The 24,352-nt window shown below is 47.5% G+C and overlaps 4 protein-coding genes across 4 annotated transcripts; 2 read left to right on the forward strand and 2 right to left on the reverse strand.

The window, feature by feature from the left end:
- Positions 1-3,605: 3,605 nt before the first annotated feature.
- On the reverse strand, positions 3,606-5,380 carry ABOM_005315 (asparagine--tRNA ligase DED81; the record flags this gene model as incomplete). Its single annotated transcript, XM_022532444.1, has 2 exons — positions 3,606-3,732; positions 3,792-5,380. The coding sequence occupies 2 exons, from the start codon at positions 5,378-5,380 to the stop codon at positions 3,606-3,608; spliced, it is 1,716 nt and encodes a 571-aa protein (XP_022389994.1).
- Positions 5,381-8,320: 2,940 nt separating this feature from the next.
- Positions 8,321-10,831, forward strand: ABOM_005316 (putative differentiation regulator (Nrd1); the record flags this gene model as incomplete). Its single annotated transcript, XM_022532445.1, has 1 exon — positions 8,321-10,831. The coding sequence occupies one exon, from the start codon at positions 8,321-8,323 to the stop codon at positions 10,829-10,831; it is 2,511 nt and encodes an 836-aa protein (XP_022389995.1).
- Positions 10,832-11,710: 879 nt separating this feature from the next.
- ABOM_005317 (Iwr1 domain-containing protein) lies at positions 11,711-13,572 on the forward strand (the record flags this gene model as incomplete). Its single annotated transcript, XM_022532446.1, has 3 exons — positions 11,711-11,777; positions 11,914-13,263; positions 13,358-13,572. The coding sequence occupies 3 exons, from the start codon at positions 11,711-11,713 to the stop codon at positions 13,570-13,572; spliced, it is 1,632 nt and encodes a 543-aa protein (XP_022389996.1).
- A 1,990-nt stretch (positions 13,573-15,562) lies between these two features.
- Positions 15,563-16,282, reverse strand: ABOM_005318 (uncharacterized protein; the record flags this gene model as incomplete). The annotated part of the gene is made up of 1 exon (XM_022532447.1): positions 15,563-16,282. The coding sequence occupies one exon, from the start codon at positions 16,280-16,282 to the stop codon at positions 15,563-15,565; it is 720 nt and encodes a 239-aa protein (XP_022389997.1).
- Positions 16,283-24,352: the final 8,070 nt, after the last annotated feature.

The following is a 24,352-nucleotide window of genomic DNA, read 5'->3' on the forward strand; positions in this document are numbered from 1 at the left end:
TCACCATTGTATAGTAGTCAGCCTAAAGTGGCTTCATTGCATTGAAATAATATGCCTGAACACGAATGGTTCCATCGTCCTGCTCTCTTCCATGGCTGGCCGTCTTGTGGGTGCATGACGCAGACATCGGTGGATATACTAACTAAGTGGACGTAGCCGCAGCATGCCAGCTACAAAGAGTGATTAACCCCACTCAGATTATGGTGTATATCTGCTGCCGAGTATCATATCCGAGTCAGATATGAGAGATTTTCTGCCAAGCCAAGAGGAAGTCCTCCATAGACAATCCAGAGCTAATCAAGCTTATTATGAGTTTGTTTTCGAAGGTCCCTTGGAATTCAGTTTCGGCACGAAGCTCCGAATCTCATTTGGCCCATCGTTCAAAAGTCGGGTGGCGGGTTGGACGACTGGTCATATAAAGGCATGTTCAAATGATGGCTGGTGTTATGTTATCATGATATCAACTGGTCATTGAACGTAAGAGGGGGCTTGATGTAGTTGTAGCAGCAACCTTAGGTGGCTAGAGGGATGACCATCGCTACTGTCGTCAATTCGCTGAGGTTTGTCGCTGGAAGGGGAAGGGACGCCACACCCGTATGAGGCTGATGGCTTGAGCAATATCAAAACAGTAGGTCCTTACCCTTGCACATTTACTTGCATCTACTGTTTTCCTTGTTGCCTTCTGTCCGACATGACAAGCAAGAACCACTACTGTCTAGTATCGGACGCTTCTGTAGTCTTTATCCCTTGGATGTGTAGAGTCACTCAAGCTTTGATCGATGCTTCATCCTGGAAAGAGATGGAGGCACTCAACCTAATACCGCTACTACGGCCAGAATCATGCTTGCACAGTTGGTGTGAGCCACGCAAGAGCGCATTGCAGCCATTTAGATGACAAGGTATTCCCCCCCCCTACGGCTTTCGAAAACAAATAACGAATATATCAACACGGGTTTGCCTCTGAGAGAGTATGTGACTGGCCGGGGCTTCAAGTTCCTCCCAGTCTTAGGCTGAAACGGAATCGAGGATCGTCATCACCCAAATTAAGCAATATATCTTTATCCAGTTGCAATCTGTCATCATGCTTTCCCTGGGCCTTCTTGTTATTCTTGATCAACAGACCGGCGGCGCAACTACTAATAATCCCACAAAGCACCATCATGGCTAGTGAGACCGCATATGCAACAGCGCATAGAGATACGTCATCCCTGTTGAAGATGTCGCTCTTCATAATGCCACCAATGTTTCCAAATCCGACTCGGGTGGCAAGATCAACAGCGCGCTTATAATGCCCACTGATGTTTGTTCGCCATCTGCACAATCAGCCATGGGTTGAACAATATAGCATCCTGCGGTCACGAAGAACACTGCCATGTAATGGAAATCCACATTCAAACCCCCAGATAGAGAGCCCTGGCACAATAATATGGTGCATCCAATGCCCACAGTGACGACACCGAACATCACAAAGGCGTAGCGATGTCATCGGAATCTGTAAGGAAAGATACCACTATATCCCAGCGAATTCACAATGGATGGCACGAATAGAGCTGTTGCGTATCCGGAAACTATGATACCCAGCTATATAATACTGCCCACATAGATCTTCTAATCAAGCACAATGTCTGCACGCAGCGGCAGTAAGTAGGTCCATTCTTGCTCCTTCACCGAGATCACGAGTATCGAGTTCTTTTAGAAGCTTTTTCTCTTCACTGCTCAGGAACTTCGCCTGCCCAGGCCAGTCTGAAGTGAGAAACTTGGCGAGCCGATACAATTGACAGAAGTCCCTCAATGATAAAGACCCAGTGCCATCCTTATGATAAAGAGCGTACGCTAAAAAAGCCGGCAACCCACAAGAGGGCGAATTGTTTTTTAACATCGTGCCGCTTATAATACATGAACATGAGATATGCAAAGACCCATAAAAAATGGCATGCAATCAGACCTGAGGTGTTTTCGACAATCACTTGGCACATGCATGCACTGCCTGACCAATTGATCGTTGGAGCTGAAGCACGACAGGCACGGCACGACCTACCTCAGAAGAAGTCAACATGCTAACCTATATCACGTCTAGATTAACTAAACACGAGCAATGCTGTTAAATTACGCCTCGTGCCTCCCGCCATAGACAGCGCCGTACTATATAGACTTTGTTGCATGTGCTTGTTTATCTTTCACTTACTACGACGCCTGCAAGGATCTTTCAGATAATGATAATGTATATATAATTGGAGTTCTAGACGGATCGGAGCAGACGATTGGCCTATATTGGCATCTTGTGCATATACCAGGAACGATGCTTTGAGTCAAGCTGTGATATTATTATTTCCCCACTGTGCGTTTGGGGAAGGGTTTTGCAGATATCGTACCCGTTCAGATGATTGCTGGTAAGGCCTGCAGCCTGCGTTGAATCACGGATCAAATTGTGTACCATTCCCTAAGAAGTGCAGATGGGCATTCGGAAAATATGAGGATGAGCAACACATGCTGGGCCTGCATAACCATCATCCTCGCATTTGCACTCGGCACCGTGTTCGCCAGTATATTCCAATGTTCACTAGTTCAATATACCTTCAGCAAATCCAACCCTGGATGAGCTGCATGTATATATCTGACCGCCTCCTGCCAGCGCGATGTTCAATCTTCTAGGTGATCTAGTCACCATCGTCCTTCCAGTCCCTATCGTTAGCAAATTATACCTTCCCGCAAAGTCCAAGATCGCTCTGTGTGCCATGCTTGCCGTGGGGATATTATAAGTACCACATATAGCTGTTGGCCAAAGTGTCTTCCTACCTCTCTCTCAAACATTATACAGTACTAAACCTCTATACCCCGCATCACAACCCTAGACATCGCAACCTCCTTACCACCTAGAAATAGCCTGGGATAGCATCGAGGTCTTCAATTTGAACCGGCATCGAATTAAGCCTGGGCATCATCTGCGCCTGTCCCTCACCTGGTCTTCATCTTCCAAGGTTTCGGTGTCTCTTCAATAGATTGAACAGAAGTTGAGCCTATAGGGTTACAATTCAGTTTCGCGAGAGTAAAGTGCTGTTGGTGCCGTCTCGGCGCCCAGGAAAAATGATTGGATGGAGTGTGCTCGATGGATTGGTGGTCGCTCCGGAGGAGATACTCTACTGGGTCAGAATCAGGGATAGAGGAAGGAAGGGGAGAATTGCATTGGCTCAGGCGAAGAGTGAGAGGGAATGATGCAGGTGGTTGTTCATGTTGAGGGAAGGAAAGGAGAGGGAATAGAGATTGATAAAATTGAGAGCTATAAGCGTTGAGTAGTAGTTATAATGCGTGTGATATGGTAGAATAACTAAGGTGGTGGCCATGGACTATGCGGAATTATGATAGTCTAGTGTTAATCACACAGTCTTACCTCTTGGCACCATCCAGTTATAATTATATAAAATCAACTGCTGGTGATCTTTATCCTCACCGAACTATTGCTCTCATTTCGAGTTGCTGGTACGGCCTTTACATCGCATCATAAGATTTCTTACCTAGGAACTACTGGATATCGAGTAAGTAGAGGAACTTCGGTCTGCATTGAGACGTTGGCATATCTATGGGAGTCATCTAATATATAGGATATTTTAAGGCGTGCAACGGCCAGTGAAGCGAGGATACAAGCTGCAGTCCCTGACAGTGTAACGGGCGCACAGCCAGGCGAGGAATCGCTCGAGACCGAGACCATATCCACCGTGAGGGGAGGTACCGTACCTTTAGCGAAGAAGTTAGTATTTGTTCTGTGAGGGTTTGCCTCGTGGAAGGGAACATACTTGCGCTGGTCAGTGTACCAGTAGTAGGGGGAGGGGTCCATGCCCTCATGTTTATAGGCGTTCATGAGCTCGTCCCAGTCGTCCATTCTCATACTGCCACCGACAATCTCACCGACACCGGGCATGAGGACATCGACACTCTCGGTGACACGGCGGTCTTCGGGGTCCTTCTTCATGTAGAAGGCCTTGATTTCAGCGGGGAAGTGGGTGAGGAAGATGGGCTGGTTGATGATGTCGGTCATCTTGCGCTCGGCGGCCTCAGCGATGTCATCGCCGAACTGGTGGGGCTTGCCTTCTTCGTTGGGGATTTCGTGCTCGATGAGCCATTGGATGGCATCAGAGTACTTCATGCGGCGGAAGGGACGGCTGGGGGGCTTGAAGTCGGGGTTGAGTTGCTTGATATGGGCTGCCGCCTCAGGTTCGGCCAGGATCAATTCAATAACACGGCAAATCATAGCCTCTAAATGGTCCAGGAGGTCGGTGAAAGTGATGAAGTCAAGCTCGGCTTCGATGTGAGTATACTCTGACAAGTGCCGACGAGTAAGGGACTTCTCGGCACGGAATGACGGGCAAACACAGAAGACATCACCCAAGGATGGGAGACAGGTTTCCAGGTACAGCTGGGAAGACTGAGTGAGATAGGCGTTCTCGCCGTAGTAGTCGAACTTAAACAGGGTACTGCCACCCTCCACCTGTGTTTGCACCATTGCAGGTGGGGTCACTTCCAGCATGCGGTTCTCCTCGAAAGATTTGCGGAATGCCCGAAGGGCTGCTGCTCGCACCTTCATGACAGCGGAAGCGGTCTCGCCACGTAGGACAAGATGACGGTTGTCGTAGAGAGTCTGGGGGTCCGCATCAGGGGCAACTCGTGTGGTGATGGCCTCCTTGTCACCTGCGGCACGACCAATTATAGTAAAGAAGTCTGCGTGAAGTTCACGGTTGTTGGGGGCATGCTGCTTAGGTGGGACGGCACGCATTTCACCATGGATGGACATGGAGGTTCCGAGGGTAAGAGTCATGATATCGTAGGTCTTGACCATGTCTCCCGTCAGGATACATTGGAGGTAGCCGTAGCCATCTGTCAAGGTAAGGAAAACGACATCCTTCTGGGCACGAAGGCGATGGACTCTGCCCAGCACGCGAACACGGGTACCAGGGCCCTCCGACTCCGGACTTCCAAGCTTGACAACGGCTGGGTCAGTCACATCAAGGCGGATTCTGACCGGCTTGGGGAGTGAGGAGTCCTCCTTGATAACGATCTTCTTCGCTTCCTCCAGGACGAGGCGGCGCTTCTCTGCCTCCTGCTTCTCACGAATGGCCAATTCCTGTTCCTTTGCGGCCTTCTTTTTCCGTTGCTCATAGAGGTTGGTGGCCTTCTTCATCGCCGACTTGGTGGCCGACTTCCACTCCAGCTTGTCGACATCCTTCTCAGCGGGCTCAGTTTGGGACTTGCGTGTCAGATATTGAAAACCCTCGCTAGGAGCGTGCTGCAAGAAAGCGTGCACGAGCGTCTTGTAGGGAGCGGATTCGGATCCGGTCGCGGTAGAGTCGTCCTTACCGACGTCTTCGTCAATGTAGATGGTAGTCATGGTCACCGGCTGTCTACCTGACTAGTTGTCCAAGGAATGAGTGTGGGTGAGGACCGTACTGCGGGGAGAATATCAAATTAGTTTTTATTTCGGCATGTGAGTCACACTACTATAGATAAGGTCGACCATGATAAGAAGCAGAAAACAAATTGGAGAGGAGAATAAAAGACTCACAGGTGTCAATTACTTAGTCTAGCCAATGAAGACTATGTAACAATTACCCCAAAGTGAGAAGTGAAGACGCCGAGTCGCACAGTGCTTGGGGAAAATCGCCTGGAGGGGTAAATTTCTGGACCCAATCTGAATGCGACCTGCCGCGGGAAAGTCTCCCCCACGTATGCCTGAGGCATAAATCATGCCTAATCTATCAGGCTTTTATTCGGATACATCAAGTACAAACCACAATTGTTGCTCAGCTTGATTTGCATTAACTAAGTTATCTACATGAGTCGTACTAATCGTGACTGATCTACAAAGCGCCGCCCAGAAGAGATATCCGTGTATCTGGCCAAACCGTACTCAAGTACTCCGTACTCCGTACATCAATAATACTTGATCTCCCCTTACCGGTTTAAAATACATGACAGGGCAATACAAGTTTTACTCCCATGAAACACAGGTGGATGTCCGTCAAAACTGACAAGGCATTTCCATAATCATTAAAAACAAGATAGACGTCTATTCGCCACTCTATCGTTTTTATCCAAGATATGAGCTATTGACGGCAGTGATCTAATTCCATAAGTGGTTAGTAAGGCTAGACATGTAAAGTTAGGCCCGAACAACAAATTGCCATCCGGGGAAATGCGGGCCGTGGTAAATATTCCTTAAACGATTGACTGATGGATTGAAAACGCCGGACAGATGATGAAACGGACTAGATAGATCGAAACTTAGACGTTGAGTGCAGATCAATAGTCCATTGTCTCCTTAATATCATGTGGCATCAAGATATGGTATCCACAAGAGTCACCACAAAGTAGTAAGTACGCAAGGAAGAACAAGAGATGTGGGTGCCAAGTCGCAATGGTTTCTGCAGGCGAGGCGGATCATTAGTTCTTCCATGTGGCAAGAGCCTCCTTTCTTCATCCAGGAAACCCCACTCAATCATCCAGATCCGTGATGGATGGAGATATGGGAGATGTTTCTACATACAGTACTACGGATTTCTCAGTACTTTCTCTCTGGTAATACAACTGGATCGGTAATTATGCACGGCAGTATTTCATTTAAGGAATCGATTGGACAGACACTACTCCGTATACAATTCAACGTCTGGACCGCATGTGGCTGATAACACTATCGTACTGCTAGCCATATGAGCGACACTGTTCTCTTCTTTTAGGCTGTGTCAGCCACAGCCTTGTGACAACCGCACGGATAGCCTTGAGGGATATTTGACGAAACATCAAAGACATTTCGCTTGGACACGATGATCTGGTATTATTGGCAGAGAGGATCTTTGTACAAGATGAATTGCAGCTTATGGTCTGACTAGCAGAATGACATGGAGATGGAGATTGTGGTTTTCCCCATCGGCTCTGGGGACGCTTTACTCAACCAGTCAGGTACGAATGTCAATCTTCACTCCACAGGGACATTAATTTCTATTATTATTCCAGCCTCTTGTCTGATGTTTGGTTCACTGTTCACTTTCCCCTTTTTACCCCTTCATCCACTCTTCAGCATTTTGCTGAGTCTTCTTTCTGGTTAATGCTGGTCTTACGTGAATTATTATTGAATCATACTTCTTTTTCTTCTCCACGTTCGTTACTACACACTAGTAATTTGCAGTGAATTTCTTTTTTCTTGGTTTTCATTTAATTTCCTTCCCATTGAGTCGAATGTCTTTTGAGTGCATTTTTGTTCTTTCCTGTTGTGGGTAAGATTCATTTTGCCAGGTGTACAGTGCATGCTGTATACACATTGGGGAGAAGAGGAAAAGCAAGAATAAAAAAAATAAGAAAAGAAAAAGAAACATAAAACAAAGAGAGAGAGAGAGAGAGACAGAGAGAGAGCAAGAGCAAGAAAGTGTGCGCTGTCACTCATATAGTCTCTTATCAAGCTCATCTCACGCTACGAACAGCCCCTTTTTTCGGGGGCCCGTAGTTTTTCCTCTCCTCCACTGTCTTTTCTCTCCTCCGCCTCTGCGAGACTATTAACAATTATTATTTTCTCTCATTCATTTCTCTTTGTCAGTTCCACTTTTCCCTTTTCAGCTTTCTGAGTGGATGTCCCCCATCGGTCCTTTTTTGGCCTTTCCCTTTGTCAACAACAATTCTTGGGTTCTGCAATTGGGGGTTCATCCTTATTCTTTCAATTAACTAGACCATATTCTTAATTACCATCTTCTGTGTTTTTCTATTTCCCTTTTGATTGCTTGATCAATTTCTCTTTTAATTTCGATTGACTACTTATTTATCGTATTATTATTTTTTTATTATCAAATCCCTTTCTTTTTTAGTTTTTTTTTTCTGCCCTCAAATCTTCAATTGACAAGTTGGTCTTGTTTACGGGGATTGTTCACCCGGAGCCCCTAAAACACCAACTAAGAGGTTTGTCACCGTTCCACCGAACATTGTCCAATGCACATTCCAATTGACCGCTGGACCTCTTTCTAGACACGTCTCAATTGGCCTACCCTTGTCCAGGCTTCTTTGCTGTTATTCTTTCTCCGTCCTCCTTTTCGTTTCGACTTCATTTGGCCATCTTTTCGGCCGCTATTTTCCTTCACTTATTCCCTTCCTCCTTTCTCCTTTCGGGGGTGATCTTCACGCCGGTTGGCTTTTTGCTCTCCCGACCATTCCTACCACGTCTTTGTAACTCGCACTTCCCTTTCCCCCCTGGCCGGTGATATCGATCATTTCACATTAGCCCCAATTTGCTTTGTCCCCTCTTAGCTAGGGGGCTATCGCGTCCGGACCGTTCGTGTTCCTCGCCATGCAAACCTCCGATGCCTCAAGCATTCCGAGTCGTTTGATCCCTTCCAAGTTTTCCCACCTCAACGCGGACGATACCGGTTTCTCCCACGGAGCGTACAACTCCAATAGCCTCCCTCTGCAGGGTCTGACGGATCGGAACGCTCGTCGAGCTAATATTCCTGCCATCAATACCGCCGCCAGTCAAAACAACATCGACACTATGGCAGCCTCGGGCACCGCGTTTGACATGAACTTCACTCCTCTGTTGCCATCCCAACTACTGCTCGGAAGCCCCTTCCAACCGGGAACCCCTTCGGCCTTTGCCTCGCCCCAGTTCACCAACTTCGGTGGTTTCTCTCAGGCCAATGCTTCGGTGCACGCGCAAAACCACCAGAATCCGCTGGGAAGCCCAACACAGGCTTCGCAGAATGCCAGTCTGTACTCGGGTATGATGTCTGCGGATAGCATGGGAAACTCCCAGTTGCTGGGGGGCCCTCAATCACCAGTTGGTGGTATGGGTGGCTTGGGTAATGTGGCGTACGGAAGTCCCGCCGCGTCGGTAACTCCGGGCCTTCTCTCGGGTACAAGTCGAACCGTGTATTTGGGCAATATTCCGGCGGAAACTTCTGCCGAAGAAATCTTAAATCATGTCCGTAGCGGGCAGATTGAATCGGTACGCTTGCTCCCCGACAAGAATTGCGCTTTCATCTCCTTCCTGGACAGCAACTCGGCAACGCACTTCCACTCAGATGCTATCTTGAAAAAGCTCGCCATCAAAGGCAATGACATCAAGGTTGGCTGGGGCAAACCCTCGCAGGTGCCCACTTCAGTGGCCCTGGCGGTGCAACAGTCGGGGGCGTCACGGAACGTGTACCTAGGCAACTTGCCGGAGGAGATGACAGAAGATGAGTTACGCGAAGAGCTTGGGAAGTTTGGCCCGATTGATACCGTGAAGATTGTGAAGGAAAAGGCAATTGGCTTTGTACATTTCCTGTCAATCAGCAACGCGATGAAAGCCGTCTCTCAATTGCCCCAAGAGGCTAAATGGCAGGCACCTAGGCGTGTCTTCTACGGTAAGGATCGGTGTGCATATGTCTCCAAAACACAGCAACAGAATGCAGCTCAGTTCCTGGGCATCGCGCCAGGATACGCGCACATCTTGAACTCGGCAGATCGGGACCTAATCACGAACGCACTCGCCCAACAGTCCGTTGCAGCTGCAGCCGTCGCTACATCCGCTGGTGGCGTTAACAACCTGGGCAACCGGACGATCTATCTGGGTAACATCCATCCAGAAACTACTATTGAAGAGATTTGTAACGTAGTTCGCGGTGGCCTTCTGCATCATATCCGTTACATCCCCGATAAGCATATCTGCTTCGTTACCTTCATTGACCCGACCTCGGCCGCCTCCTTCTATGCCTTGAGTAACCTCCAGGGTCTAATGATTCACAACCGTCGCTTGAAGATCGGCTGGGGCAAGCACTCTGGTCCCCTACCCCCAGCCATTGCTCTGGCTGTAAGCGGCGGTGCCTCGCGAAACGTCTATGTTGGCAACCTCGATGAGTCTTGGTCGGAGGAACGTCTTCGCCAAGACTTCTCTGAATACGGAGAGATCGAGCTGGTGAACACATTGCGCGAGAAAAGCTGTGCTTTCGTGAACTTTACCAATATTGCCAATGCCATCAAGGCAATTGAGGGGATGCGGAACAGGGAGGAGTACAAGCGGTTCAAGATTAACTTTGGCAAGGATCGTTGCGGCAACCCGCCTCGCCAGACGGGTAACGGTGGACAGCAAAATCGCAACGGTGGACTGGAAGGCCCGCAGTCGCCCTCACCGGCACTCAATGGCTTCCAGCAGAACCTGAGCCATTCTGGCTCAGGGTCCAGCCCAACCCGTTCAGCCCTCTCTCCTGCCCCAGGCTCGACAGGCTCTCAGAATGGCCAGCAGGGCCGGCACCCGCTGCAGACGGTTACATCGCCGTCTGGGATGTTGAACGTGGGGGCCAACAACCCGCTAACCATGTATCTTAACCAAATGTCCGCCCAGCAAGCTCAAGAACAAGAGAACCGCTTGAACGATTCTATCTCCCTCGCTGCTCTTCAGTCCCAGTCCCAGCCGGCCCCTCAGCAACAGCCCCTCTACAGCAGTACAACTACCAGCGAGCTCACTAACGGAAGCATCGAAGCACCGCTGCATCAACACAAGCCGTCTACCAACGGCTTTTTGAACGTCACTAATGGCTCTAGCGGCCCCGGGCATCACACTACTGCTAGCACCAGCAGCTTAAGCGTGCCACGCGCGCAGCACTCTCGTGCCGTCAGCTTGCCGTCCTTCTCTCAGGAGCCATTCGGTCCTATTTCGGGCCAGGCTGGACATAGCCGTGCAGGTGTAGCTCACCAACCGCAGAGTAGCTTCTCCAGCTTTACATCTGCCTTGGGCGGTCTCAACCATGCCGGGTTTGGACTGGCCATCCAGAACGAAAATTCGCTACCCGGCTGGGCTGAGGAAGAGATCGGAGCCAAATAATTTCATCTTAATATTTTGAAAGAATTTCCTCTTCCATTCTTGTGGGTGCATCATCTTTTTAACTATTAAACTCTTTTACTTTACGTTTTCTCTTCATCATGTTCATCTATTGTTTTGAAAACACCACCCGTTGATTACTTTCTTTGTATTGGTTTGATCGACAGTTTTTCTCTCTTTTCCTCCTTATCATTTTTTTTATTATTATTATTGTGCAAATTTCGTTCTCAGCCAACCCATCTTACACCCTTTAATTATCTTTTTTATACCATCCTTGTATTGCTAGCTGGGTATGATCCCCTTTCCCCTTCCATTCTTCTTTTGGTTGTTTCCATTTCGATTTCCAGTTGGCTACGAAGGCGGGTGAGATCTCGGCTATACCCTAGACTGGTTGGCTCTGGTCTGTTCTTTGATGTTTATTCTGCTCAGTTGCATATGCGATGCCATTTTGACGGAATTAATCCAGAGCAAACAGCTCCTTTTGCATATTGGATGACGGACAGGGGTTATATAGCTGTGCGGAGGTAATAGGTTCGGGATGGCGATGGCAGTAGCCATCGAGAAATATAGCATAAGAGAAGAAATATGAAAAGCAATGATCTACACTTGTCATTATCGCATCGTGTCCATGAGTAGTATCTCAAGTAGCTTTGGGTGTCTGTTGGCAAACGGTTGAATGCTGCCCATCCGAACCGAGTAAAGAGTCAACAATGGATCACGTGATCTTATACATGGCCGTGGTCACGCTAAGCCCCTTCTAGCCCAACCATGGAACTTGAAGAAATGTTGGAGATCATCCCAAACTGTCGTTGTCGCCATTTTCTCCTTCGCCATCAATGCTAATCTATACCAAGCAAAGCTAAGTTCTTATAAACTTTCAAAATGTCTTTACCTCCGGAACAGATCAGTATCAAACGCCGTCGAGAGGAGGAACCAGTGGATACGTTATGTAAGTAGCTTCCCTGATCCTTTGCTAGCTATCAAGCCTGTACCGATCAAACTAAGCCCCCGATCCCCCGCTTTGTATATCCGCATAGAAATGCCCCGTTTTGTAATGGCCACCAAAAGCTAATAGGAAATTACAGATATCCAGTCTGATCTACATCAGACGAAACGCCGTTTCACAGACTTCGTGTTCCAGCGAGTCCAGGTTAGTGCTAAGGATCTGAAAGGCGGCTCCCCGAGTGCTTCACCCATATCAGCGGCGCAGAGGTCAATTCTCACTCCGCGCTCTGTGAGTGCCTCTCTATCCCCAAATGTGCTGAACCGTGCTACCGGGGGGGTTCCCTTGGTCAGAGCCACATCCCCCGGGGCAGAACTTCGTGAAGAAAAACGTCTTGCGGCCCTTCGGAAGGAAGCCGAGGAGAAGGTGAAGAGGGCTTTGGATTCTTTACCGGGACCCGCTCAACGCGGCACTCACAATGAAAGCCCAAGTCGAGATTCCGTTGCTGAAACCCCCGCGGCTGGGGTGTCATCCACCTCAAGTGCGCGAAACAGTTCGGCATCTTCTCCATCACGGGCGCAGTCGCTGCGACGGTTCCAGATTTCGAGATCAAGTACGCCGATGAGTCCCCTCCGAAGCAGTGGTGGAGGGGTACAGAAACGTAAAGCAGACAAGGTTGCAGTGCTCGTGGAGAAGCTTCAGCGCAAACCGCATTCACGGCAGGCGTCTTTGGTGGCTGATGCGGCCGTGCGAGCGGATGATGTTGGCTCTCGTGACAGTTCCGATGTGGCTGATGAACAGCCTGTCCGTCTACGGAAGAGACCGGTGGTGAACCAAGCTGAAAGAAAATGGAGGGAGGAGCGTAAGGGGGCGATCTTGGCTGCCAAAAAGCATATCTCGCAGGTGCTCGAACAAGGGGCCCAAGCGCGCCACAGCAACTGGGAAGACGAGTCAGAGAGGCTGGCTCGGGACTTCGAGCAAATCGCATTGGAGCTCGAGGGGGAATTGGAATTGGAAACAGAGGTGTCGCCCGTGGAGACGAAACATAATCGTCAATCTGTTGCCGAGCGGACTCGTTCGGTGATGCCCAAGCCTCCATTGAAATATCCTCCTCGCACACCCAACAAGCTTCGAGCCGCGAGTTCTGCAGAACGCACGCAAGGGGCGGCGAGTCCTGAAGGATCCATCAAGCCTGCCACACCAGCACCGCACCATTTACCCTCCGCTGCAGGGCAGGATGATGATAGTGACGGGGAGTATGTCTACGATACATACATCAGGCGTCCTCTGCCGGATGGAGGACAGCTTATGAACCCACTAGCGGATTTGGAACTGAACCAAGACGAGTGGTTCCGTCAAAAGGGGATCGATACGAGTCGCCAGGACATCGGTGTGATCGTCATCACACCGGAGGATGAAGAATACTGGGAGCATTTTGCAGAAGAGGATGACGATGAAGATCAGTGGGACAGTGAAGACGGCGATTCCAACGGTAAGCAAGTCCGTCGCATAGATTCAACCCGAGATCCACGCTTCTCAAAAGCAAAGGAAAGGCAAAGAGAAATCTGACTAACAAATTACTATAGCTGAAAATAACCCTGCGAATGACTATCCAGACGAAGAACTTTCCTGGGACGACGAAGAGGACGATCCCAGAGCCGTCTACAGCAAGTATCGACGCCACCAGTCGGATGACGAAGAGTTCAACTTCGACGATTCATCCAGTGAGCGCTTTGGGTATGGTTACGGATACGGACTTGGACAACGGACGCACGTGGACTCTGATGACGAGAGCTGGTGATGAGCACAACGACGGATGGCTACATTGATTATTCTATTGGACCTGGGTGCTTGTTCTGCACGGTACTTTGGCAAAGAGAAACCTTCGGCAGGGGTGGGAGGCAACACACCATCCGACACCGTTTCCCTTGTCCTCCTGCCCATTTCCCTTCACTCACCGCAATTCTGCAGATGTAGACGAGGACAGATAGATGATGAGACCGAATCTGATTCTGCAGAGTAACCTTCATTTCTGCATGCGGACTTGATCACACAGCATGTGCAGTACAGTTCGTATGATTATTGCACCCTTCATGTCTCGGACGGGGGATCAACCCTGGTCCAGGCATGCATTAAATGCAACATCGTAAGGGTACTGGTACAAAGTACGAAATGAAATGAGGTCCAGATGGCCTTCTAGCTATGCTATATGTTCTCTCTCACTCTAGATGAAACTTCAATCCAAATCTACATATCTAGGCGATCTACGGAAAAGGGCCAGGATATTCGAATCGGAACCTCCACAGTAGATCATTTCCTTCACGAACAAGAAAAAGTAAAAACATAAAAAGAAGAAAGAAAAAAAAGAAAAGAAAAGAAAAGGTAGTCTACACGAGTAGACACCAACCCAATCTACACACTAAGAAACGTAGACCATCGACTAAGCCAACAAAAAGCCCATCTGCAGTCTCACCATGCAGACGAGGAAAGGTAAAACAAAACTAAATGCCAAGTGAGGGATATCCCTACCCAACTTAACCCTACAATCTCCGCATCCCTATAAGTCCAACATACCAAGCATCACATTCCAATGAACGTGAATTAGGTACCCAACCTATCCATGTCGATGTGCAAAAGTGGAGCATTTTTTCCATCACGGATGCATAGAAGGGCGATTTCTGGATTCGGCAAGAGGGGCGACTTGCACTGGTCTGCATGATTGGAGACGTGTTATCAGCGACCGAGTACTCTGTAGATCCTGACTATTTGCATGTATTCCAAATGATTGAATGGACGGGCGTCCTCGTCAAATGTATATTGAGTATTATGCAGCGGTCGCTGCAGAAGATTGGATATATACAGAGTACACTGTACAGGAGTTACATGTAGAGTTGAGATTAAGTAGGGGGGTTTCGGTTCGGGTTTCGTCAATGGACAACCATGGTATTTGCGATAAGCTATGTAGTGCGACAATATTGTCATGAATATTTCACGTCTTTCCATCATTTTTCATTTTTTGTTTTCCCCTGGAGCATTTGTTACAGGCAGGGAACAGCCAAGCAGGGAACAAATAGTCTCCTCCTTGCTCTCTGTTGTGCCTCTTCGCGGGTTGTAAGATGATATCATGTGTTACCTGTGATCCCTGGGAATGAGAGATGTAGGGGTTTCGAACTAGAGGTTCGTCTTCGCCTATTCGCTTACTTGCTGACATACTTGTCCTATGATATGATATTATTCTTTCCTACCTTTATTATTCTGCTGGGTTTTTTGATGTTGTGCTGCATACCTATTGGTGGTTTTTTTTTTGGTGTGTGTGCCATGCACTGTACTGTATGCTGTGGTGTTGGGTATTGATGCCATGTATGGTATTGTACGGTACGCTCTGACTACGTGATTAATCGAAGGATGTGTCTTGTCGGTTCAAAGAAGTAAATTCGGTCGAGATGAAGAATCTCATCCACTCCAATACAAATGACAGTCTCCATGGATTTCCTTTCAATCCAGAATAAAAACAATGGTGATTTGATGTATGCATGCTAAAAATCAGATGGCCCCCCAGTGAGAATCATAAACCGATGTAAATGAGAGAAAAGAACGCAGTAACGTGTCAGAATGATAGCCCTGTCGGTAAAAGAACATAAGGTTGAAAGAAGTAAATAAAGTAGATGAGAAACTTCAGAGGTATCTTGACGGCCGTAAAGAAGGGGATTTTTCAAAGGTGGGAGGAGGATCTGTAGAGAGTCGAGGAATGAAGGAGGTAGGAATTTTTGGGGGAAAGAAGAGGAGAAATTTTAATGTGATATGCGTCGACTGAGGACTTGTTCTTTGGTTTCTCGCATCCAAGGATACCACGCTCCCATCCATTCCACGACACCGAATCGTGGTGCGGCCGACTCAACTAGCCCTGACCCCTCTCGTAGGAACTCGCCATCGCGCATGCGTCTCTGCTCTCGCAGCGTTGGGCACTTCTTCTCCTTGATGAATCGGTAGAATTTGCATTGGATTCCTTGGAATCCGCGTCGTTGCCGGCTAGGGAATTGTCGGTTAAAGCTCTCGCGCACTTCCTTCCACTCTTGGCACAGATCCACGCGGTGATACCAAATGAAGTACATTTCCTCTTCCTCGTACTTAGGTCGAGGGGGCCGTCGCCGCTCTGGGGCATTGCTAGAACTGCTTGAGACCGAGTCGTACCGGTCCCGAGAGTACGCCCCTGGCGAGGACTCCGTCGACCGTGGTCGATATGGCAAGAACGCCTGGTCTTGCGAGGAGCCAGAACTTTCCCGGTAAGGATGGTGGTGGTGATGGTGGCTATCTGTGTATGGGTGATAGAAGTAGTGATGACTAGGACTGGGAGGGTAGATAGGTGAATACTGCGATCCTGGATGGGCGTAATGCAGTTGAGGAGAATTTTCAGACTCTGCTGACGGGTTCAGCAGGGCATCGATGGCCATGCGGCTTTTTCGTGATGATGGCATATAACTAGCAGGAGATTGCGAATGAAGATGTTCCATTGTGTTCTGTTGGGAAGGTGGTTTACGACCTTCGTGATCCAACTGCTTTAGTGTGGTGATCGATAGGGTAGTAGGTTGGATGGTAAGGGAAGCTTTTCTTCTAGAGCGAGTGCTCAAGTAGGCTTGGTCAAAGCAAGGTGCAAGGCGATAAACACAGCCGAAGGCACTTTTTCCACACTGGTCAGACGCAAATGCACAGCGGCAGTGGCAGATAGGGAGATGAGTAGTAGGCAAGACACGCCGAATAAAAAGAGCGGTGGTCTAGTTTGGCGACGAGCCAAGAATATTCCTCAGCCACTACAACAACGCTTCCAGAAGGAGTGTTGGTCTGAAGGATTTTATGTAAAAGTCCCAATTAGACGATGGAAGGCTGGAAAAGAAAAAAAAACCTTGGAATTTCCAACACCGCACGAGACACCGGGTTGGATTCTTAAATGAGAGCAATGGCCGCCAAGGGTTCCGTTAGTTGTGCTTAACCCATGCAGCGTACCGAATCCTTGGGACACGCCGGCCTGTAAGAGACCCCGAAGATGACTGCGCCCCCTGTCCAGTCGGGAGACAATCACTGCTACAGCGGGTACAGGATGATTCCGAAGTGATGCGTAGCGCCTGCAGTAGCAGGGTAGTGATTCAAGATGTTGGAGAAGGAGGAGTAATATGCGTTGGGGGGGTGGTGGGTGGTGTATGTCGGAGTGGTTTCCCTCCTGGTAATGCCTGTATGCCTTTTCCAAGTCCTTGACCTTAGTACCACGACAGTAACCTTGCAAGCATCTGCCTATAGAAGCAATTAAAGATTTGAAAAGGGGGGGTTAAAATATAGATAATAGAAAGGACAGCCGAAAATCGGCTTTTAACCATAAATAAAATAAAACAATGAAATAAGGTATGAGAAGAAAAGAAAAGAGTGAATAGGATGTCAAATAGAAATTCGATGAGGCGTAGGTATCCTCTTCTGTTCTATATGCAAGAAATATCGCATCAACATTGGTTGAGAATTCATAGAAACTTCGCCAATTTTCTTTTTCCTGTTAATCTTTAGGTCTCTGTGATATTTTTGGTTTTTCCACGAAAGAGAGAGAAGGGTATTCGGACACTGAATCGTGTACTGTGTATGAAGCAAGTGGAGATGTTGAAAGAAAGGGTCACGTTGGCAGACAACTTGCAGGATGTACGTGCAGGACAGCCACCGACCTTTGAACCGGGTATTTTATGTATTTCCAATTCTTTGATATACTTTTGCAGTTTCTTTCTCAAAAAAAAAATTTAAAAAAAAAAATATCGTTTGTTTCCAAAGATGGATCCACTAGTAGGAGGGGAAAAGAAACACAAGTCTAGTTCATGCAATCTGCGGCAAGGATATATCAGAACCAGAGGGTCTGAAGGAGCCGCAAGAGTCAAAGAACAATTGGTATTTCGGTTTGGCCCATCAGAGGTGACGATATCCTTCAACGGATGATCATTAAGGTGGAGGGTCGAACAGGCAATCGTCGGACCGGTAAAATTGACCAGTTCAAAGTCAATGGGGACCCAACTTTTGCCTTCGGTCGAATGACTATCAGGTAAAGATCCAACTGTTTAAACCAATGATACAATAGCCACGATGTGGTCTTTTGGCCACGCGGGGATTTCCCAGAAAGGGGTCCAAACAAGTGTGATATGAAAAATAATAATAATAATAATAATAAATAAATAAAATAAAAACAAAAAACCATGGAAACGAAATGAAATTATTAATCATAACAGGACAAAGACAAAGAACGTCTCTGGGGTACCTTAATCAGGAAATGCCGTTCTACTACTAGCACCTAGGTATAGATAGTCCTTTGGAACTGTTAGGGATTAACGAACCCCCTCCGAAAATGAAAAAAGGTACGATGAAGAAAGATTGTCCAAAACTCGGAATTACAAATCATCACAGAAGAATGCAAGATATAGCTGTAAGTACTTCTCTACCCGACAGCAGACCATTGTCGTAAGTATACATGACGACGTGCGATTGGACCAGAGGTCCATCCAGTAAGGAGACGTTTTTTTCTCTCAAGCAGTAATTACTACTAGGTACAGTGACCCATACTCCGTATCTAATCGGGGGTATATCCAAATAACCTCCGATAAATATGGGTCCAAGAATGGATTAAAGAAAGAAAAAAAATGTGTCAAAGGATTGCCTTCCAAGCATATGGGAGATTTCATTCGTTTCTAGATGAATGAAATAAATCTATGGAGGTGGATGTTCTCCATCAAGAGAGAGAATCATTTCGAATTCAGGAAAGAGCCTTGAGGTAGGTAAGTAACGAAAAATAATAAAATGGAATGGAATGAAGAATTTAAAAAGGCATTATTAAAAATAAATGAGAAAAACGTAAAATTGAAAAGAAAGAAATAAAACAGAAAAAGAAAATTGCACGTAATACACGCTATGCTGCAGCCCTGCCACTGCATAAGAAGAGTTCGGTTTCCCGGAGCTGATAGGCCCTTGCGGGAAGACCGAAACGAAGCATTTGCAGGGTTCAGTTCGGCCGCTGGCGGGAACATCAGACGACGCCCCTGCTCAAGGACATCCTCATCTAGAGCTGTGGAGCTGTGGGATACTAGTCCGATGGCCGCTCCGACACCTAAATTAAATCATTATCTCGCCTGGGGGTTCTTGAGGTCTCGACCGTGAGTATGGAAGGGAAGATATCTTCCCCCCGTCCGTGACTCGATATACAAAGTAATTTCAACGCCCAAATTAATTTTATCCAAAAAACAAAAGTCAATTTAGTAAAGTTTGACCTCGACTGCGAAGAGCACGCAATCTATCATTAACCGGTGGGATGTAAGGGAAGGTCAAACGTCGGACCCGCTGGCAACGATGAAGAGACACTCCTATTCCCACCAACCTCGACCTGATCCAATCACTCTCATCGGAGAAAGGGTCACTGCAGGAGCACTACGCCGCAGAGGCTAACACTACCCTGCTACTACTTACCTGCTACGTAGGTAGGTAGACAGGATGGGAAAACAGAATGGAAGGAGGGGGATGGGAAAGATTCGAAAGAGCAAAAAAAAAAAGAGAAAAGAAAAAACCAACAAGCGCTAGCCATAGAAAACCGCGTCTATTGGGCGCGGGAGGGCAAGTCAGCGACAGCCAACCTACGGTGGCTTGGTTAGTGAACCGTGGTACTGGGACGCATTCACGAATGGGAGTGAGGCTCTAACGCTGTCTAGCTCTTAATGGTCTCAGAACTTGCACAGGGCTTTTTCTGAAGGATATACGTGACAGCCAAACGGGAGACATGATGCAGTCTGTGGGTCTTTCTTGGCATATAACTGGGGCATGGGGGTGGCTAGCTCCATGGAATTTTTCTATTGGCTACCTCGGTCTATAATTCTTATGAGAATTTATGACTGTTGCGTTTTTTTCCCCCAATATCTCTCCTCTTTCCTAAAATCTTCATTTTCCCCTTTGGGACACCAATCCACCTCCCAACGCCTATCAACTACATGAGAAGTATGTACACCTAAACTACTACCTGCGTCTGTATCTACAGGTGCAAGAGTCATTCATTCACAACACGCAGTCCAGATACTAATCTGCAGAATCTGCCAACACATCTCTGCATTGCATTGTAAGTCGATCTCCTTCTTGTTATTGCCTGTGGGGATTGGCGTTATGACTTGATCTGGCTGGACGGAGGTTCTCCATGGTATCTCGCCGGCCCTTTTCCCTTTTCCCTGTCCTTTCCCATATGAATCTTGTGGACCTACCTAAATAGTCATATTCCATCTAACCCCCGTTTCGCTAATCCGACGAATACAATATCAAATTCTTTAACCAATGCCGCTGGATATGGGCTGATGGCCCCCAATTGCATGTACCCCCAAATCCTTCTTTTATGGTTCTAGGATAATAGAAACAACTCAATTAAATTAATGAATGTATGGGTGATCTGGAGTCATTTGTCAGTGCAGAAGACGAGCAGGATGAATCGTCAGGCCACTAGCGTTGTCGATTAACCTGTCAAAGTACACAATAAGCAAAGTAAATCCTGATGGAGTTGGCGTTTTGGGACTAAATTTGTGTTGGATACGTCATAGAGAACAGTGGTGTACTACTTAAGGCAGATTAGCAACAGCAGAAAATGCATCGGGTCTCGGCGACGAAGATCCGGAGGATGAGTGAGCATGGAGCAGATGGACACAACTGTACATAAATACGTAGTCGGTAATTTGGGTACCATGCCCGCTTCACATGACAGGTATTGAAGACCTTGCAGGAAGTATAGCGGACAAGTTATTAGCTACCTGTGAGCTGGGCTATCTTCCTTTCCTCCCTCTAGGTTGATTGTATGATCACTCTAGTATACCTTCTATCTAGGATCAGTATCACATCACTTGTCCAGATCTTAAATTCGGCATGAGATGAGGTGTGTGGGCGGCCACCTCGTATTGGTATGTAGCCAAGTGTCCTGCAAAACAGGCCAATCTCTGTACGGAACGAAACAAAGCAGACCCCCACACCAGGCCAGCCCTTCGCCAGAGTAGATTTTAACGAAGAAACACTAACGAAGTTTTTAACAAAAAAAAAAAAAAAAAAAAAAAAGAGAAAGAGGATGATTGACATATAATACTTCACCGACTACTCTGTACATAAACTCCATAATATGGTATTTGTCACACTGATACCTCCAATCCTATTGAAAGGAAAACCAACAGTCGATTATACTTACCATCATCAGTAGTAGTTTCTTCACAGTGAATATCCTTCAACGTTATGGAGTAGCCCATGGCAGCGTGATTGGGTTGTGCCCAGGAAGGAGGGGGAAAAGGAACGTCAGCTGTTCTCCTATTGATCTTTGGGCTGCATCGTCTGTCATCTGCGACACTTCCTTTTTCCCTCATCTTGGCATGATGACGACAAGCTAAACTGTGTTTCTATGTGGGACGGCAAAATTCATATTGAAGAATGACTATCGGGCTGTGGTTCTTGGGGTGGCCGAACAAAGGACGGACCGTACAGAAAATTGAAGATAGCAAGAAGTAACCTCGGCCAGAATTTCTCATTGGAAAGATACACTTAGTACCACTGGTAGACTATAGGGCACCGCTCTGGCTCCCAAGCAAGGATGAATTACCTACTGGGTTACTACGTCGGATGCTAGTATGGGGGGGGTGTGGAGGCAAAGGCCATGGTGTCAATAATAACACATCAAATCGAGATTGCGGCACAGTGAAGTTGCGCAAGTTTGAAACCAAGTTCATTATCCGCCGTATATGGGGCGATAGCTTCCTGCTCACATGCCGACATACAGGTACAGGTCCATATCGCTCTAACTAGAGAAGGGGCATCGTGCCACCAGAAATACTCTATCGGTACCTATCACCAGTGTTGGAAAAAGGTTCAGACTGGGTGGGCAGTGATGATGATGATGACGAAGAGCCATGACAATGATCGGCCACTTGCGTCTTCTGTAGCAGGACTCTGTAGATCCCCATCATGCGGGAAGCGTTATGGATTTCTTCATGCTTGTCCGCTTTATCTGTGCCCTCTTGTCCTAATCCTGGGCTAACGAGTAGTGTTCCAACTAACCAGGCGCTTAGTCTCCTCCATCGGCATCCACCCAAGCAAAGACAAAGCGATCCGTACCTTCATCCGCTCTGCCGCTCAAGGCCAATCCTTGACGTTCACAATCCCCTGCTAGGGCCGTCACTCCTAACCGGCCCCCTGTCCAATTCCCGTGCTAACTTGCTCTATCTTCCCTCATCACACGCGTACCCGCAGGCAGTTTCGGTCACGTGGGCATGTAACGCGGTTCAGAGTGACTCGATTAGGTTATAGTCCGAGTCTACGAAAGGACATCCTGGTGGTGATTGGCAACCAAGACCTCCTCCACGGTGGATACTTAATTGAAGGAAACAAAGACACCAGACAGGGGGTTGGATATCTAACCAGTCACTGACGTCGAGGCGGGTTGGACACTGACTCGTACGCTGTAGTTTTACACAGTCCAGACTCGACCAGCATATTACCATGGGACTTGTGTGTTCTGTAGCTGCCGGTTGGATTCGGCAGGGCTCTGTTTAGTCGCACCGCCCTTAAGCGGTGTGGCAATTGATGCGAGCCTAACAAAGAACATCTTCAGAAAGCGAGCCGGAATTTCTGGGGTAAAAGTAGAGAATCATCAAGTACGCATATGTCCTCAAATTCAACAGGCAAATGCTGGGGAAAGACAATCCGACATGAGCGGCACGCACACCATTCAAGTTGAGGCTCAAGTGAAACAGCTGTTCATTCGACATTGCCGCTGCACCTGGTGGCTCCATAGCGTGCGACAGTACTTTTCGCCATTCGCCCACCGGTCCAACTCCACCATCATAATAACCGACATGCAAGCGAGCTCAAGCGTGTAACCAGCCTAGAGCTACTCTACGAGTGGAATAATTCCAACGCGGATATGTCCTCCTATCTTACCATGTACAGCTGTTCTCCGCCCAAGACTTATTCGTCTACTAGTCAGGGTGTTACATCGTTCAACGTCCGGGATTCGAAGCCATTTGACACCGTCATACTAGTAGTCAACAATTAAGGAGTTGATTTCATTTGTACTATCCCCATTCTATCCCGTACCCTTCTTTGTTCTTTTTCTAGTTCTTGTTTCTTCTATATATATGTGTGTGTGTATATACTGAGTCACCTGTCGGCTTTTTCTTCTTTTGGCAAAAGGCATTCATTATACAAGTATTGAATTTAGTTGAGACAGACTATGTTTATATCAAGATCAATTTACTTGTTTGAGTCGTGGCTGAAGCCACCATATTAAGCAGATTCTTTCATTGCTCCAGAACATTATGAAACCGGTATAGTTAGTTAATGGCGAACTGTCAGGATCCGGTTGAGCCCCTTTGGGGATGGTCGAAAGTCAAACATAGTACTGTTAGTCAAATTGTTACTTCATACTTCCTCGACATATTCGAGAAATGAAATCAAACAAAAAAGGGGCACGAAAGGGAAGAGGAGAAGCTCGGGGATGAGCGGGATCTCCCCGTCCGTCCGTCAACTACTACTCCGTACTGCTGCAGTGCTGCTACCATTACTCCTGTAGGCACAAGATAGTCACAACGCACGGGAAATGATACTACTGCTGGTTCGTTACTATTGCCTATCAATCCGCTCTCCACTCATTTGAGATCGCCGTGCACTTGTGACGGCTCAACGGCGATGCAACCGCTGTTACTATGACACAGGTCTCACATGTTGCATTTCCGACTGCTGCCCCTCAGGGCATCCTCGTCTATCACCTTATTTGTCAGTAAGGGGATATGACAACAGATGAGCGCTGCAGGTAAAGATATGCGTTGTCTCTTCCTGGTAATCATATCCTGCAAGCGAGAGTTGTCGGTGAGCTCTTCGATGCAATGCCTTTAGCCGAGCTCAAGATACACCAAGTAACCTTACGTGCCATGAGATCGGAAGTCTGCAGTGCCCAATGAGGGATCCCCAGCTCATGTCGAAATTTTCATTGGCTGATGTATCGAATGTCATGTTGTACCGCACTCTAGATCAGATTATTTCTAGTAAAACTTTAACTGTGCCTTTTCTTTGTTCTATGTCAGTTCTTAAGTTACACATTACCCTGCATAGCCTGGAAAAGATTAGATAATATACAGCACACAAAACAAGAGAGGGGGTAAGAGCAAAAACAATGAGAACAAATAGTGTGAATGAAGGGATAAACCGGCACTTCTCAGCCTTTCAGGGATTATCTTCCAACTCCTTGCGATTGGGATCATATATGATTGGCGAAGGGCTGCTTGACATGGTGGCAATCGACATGATACTCGTCATTTCTTTGTGACATGACTCAGTCATAACGCATATCACCTCGGACTGGTCCTGGCGACGACATTTACAGGTGTCCCTAGCCGCCCAACTCTGTTGTATCACTATTTGCCTCAATACTGACCAACAATTCTTCATGTAAATATCACCTGGACCACAGTGCAACCTCCACAGAGTCTGTCTTCAGTCTCGTGCCAACTAATGACCATTTCGCATTATCCAACATCGGCTGATTTGCCAGACCATTT

This window comes from Aspergillus bombycis, assembly GCF_001792695.1.
Source record: "Aspergillus bombycis strain NRRL26010 chromosome Unknown contig00033, whole genome shotgun sequence".
Taxonomy (NCBI): Eukaryota; Fungi; Ascomycota; class Eurotiomycetes; order Eurotiales; family Aspergillaceae; genus Aspergillus; species Aspergillus bombycis.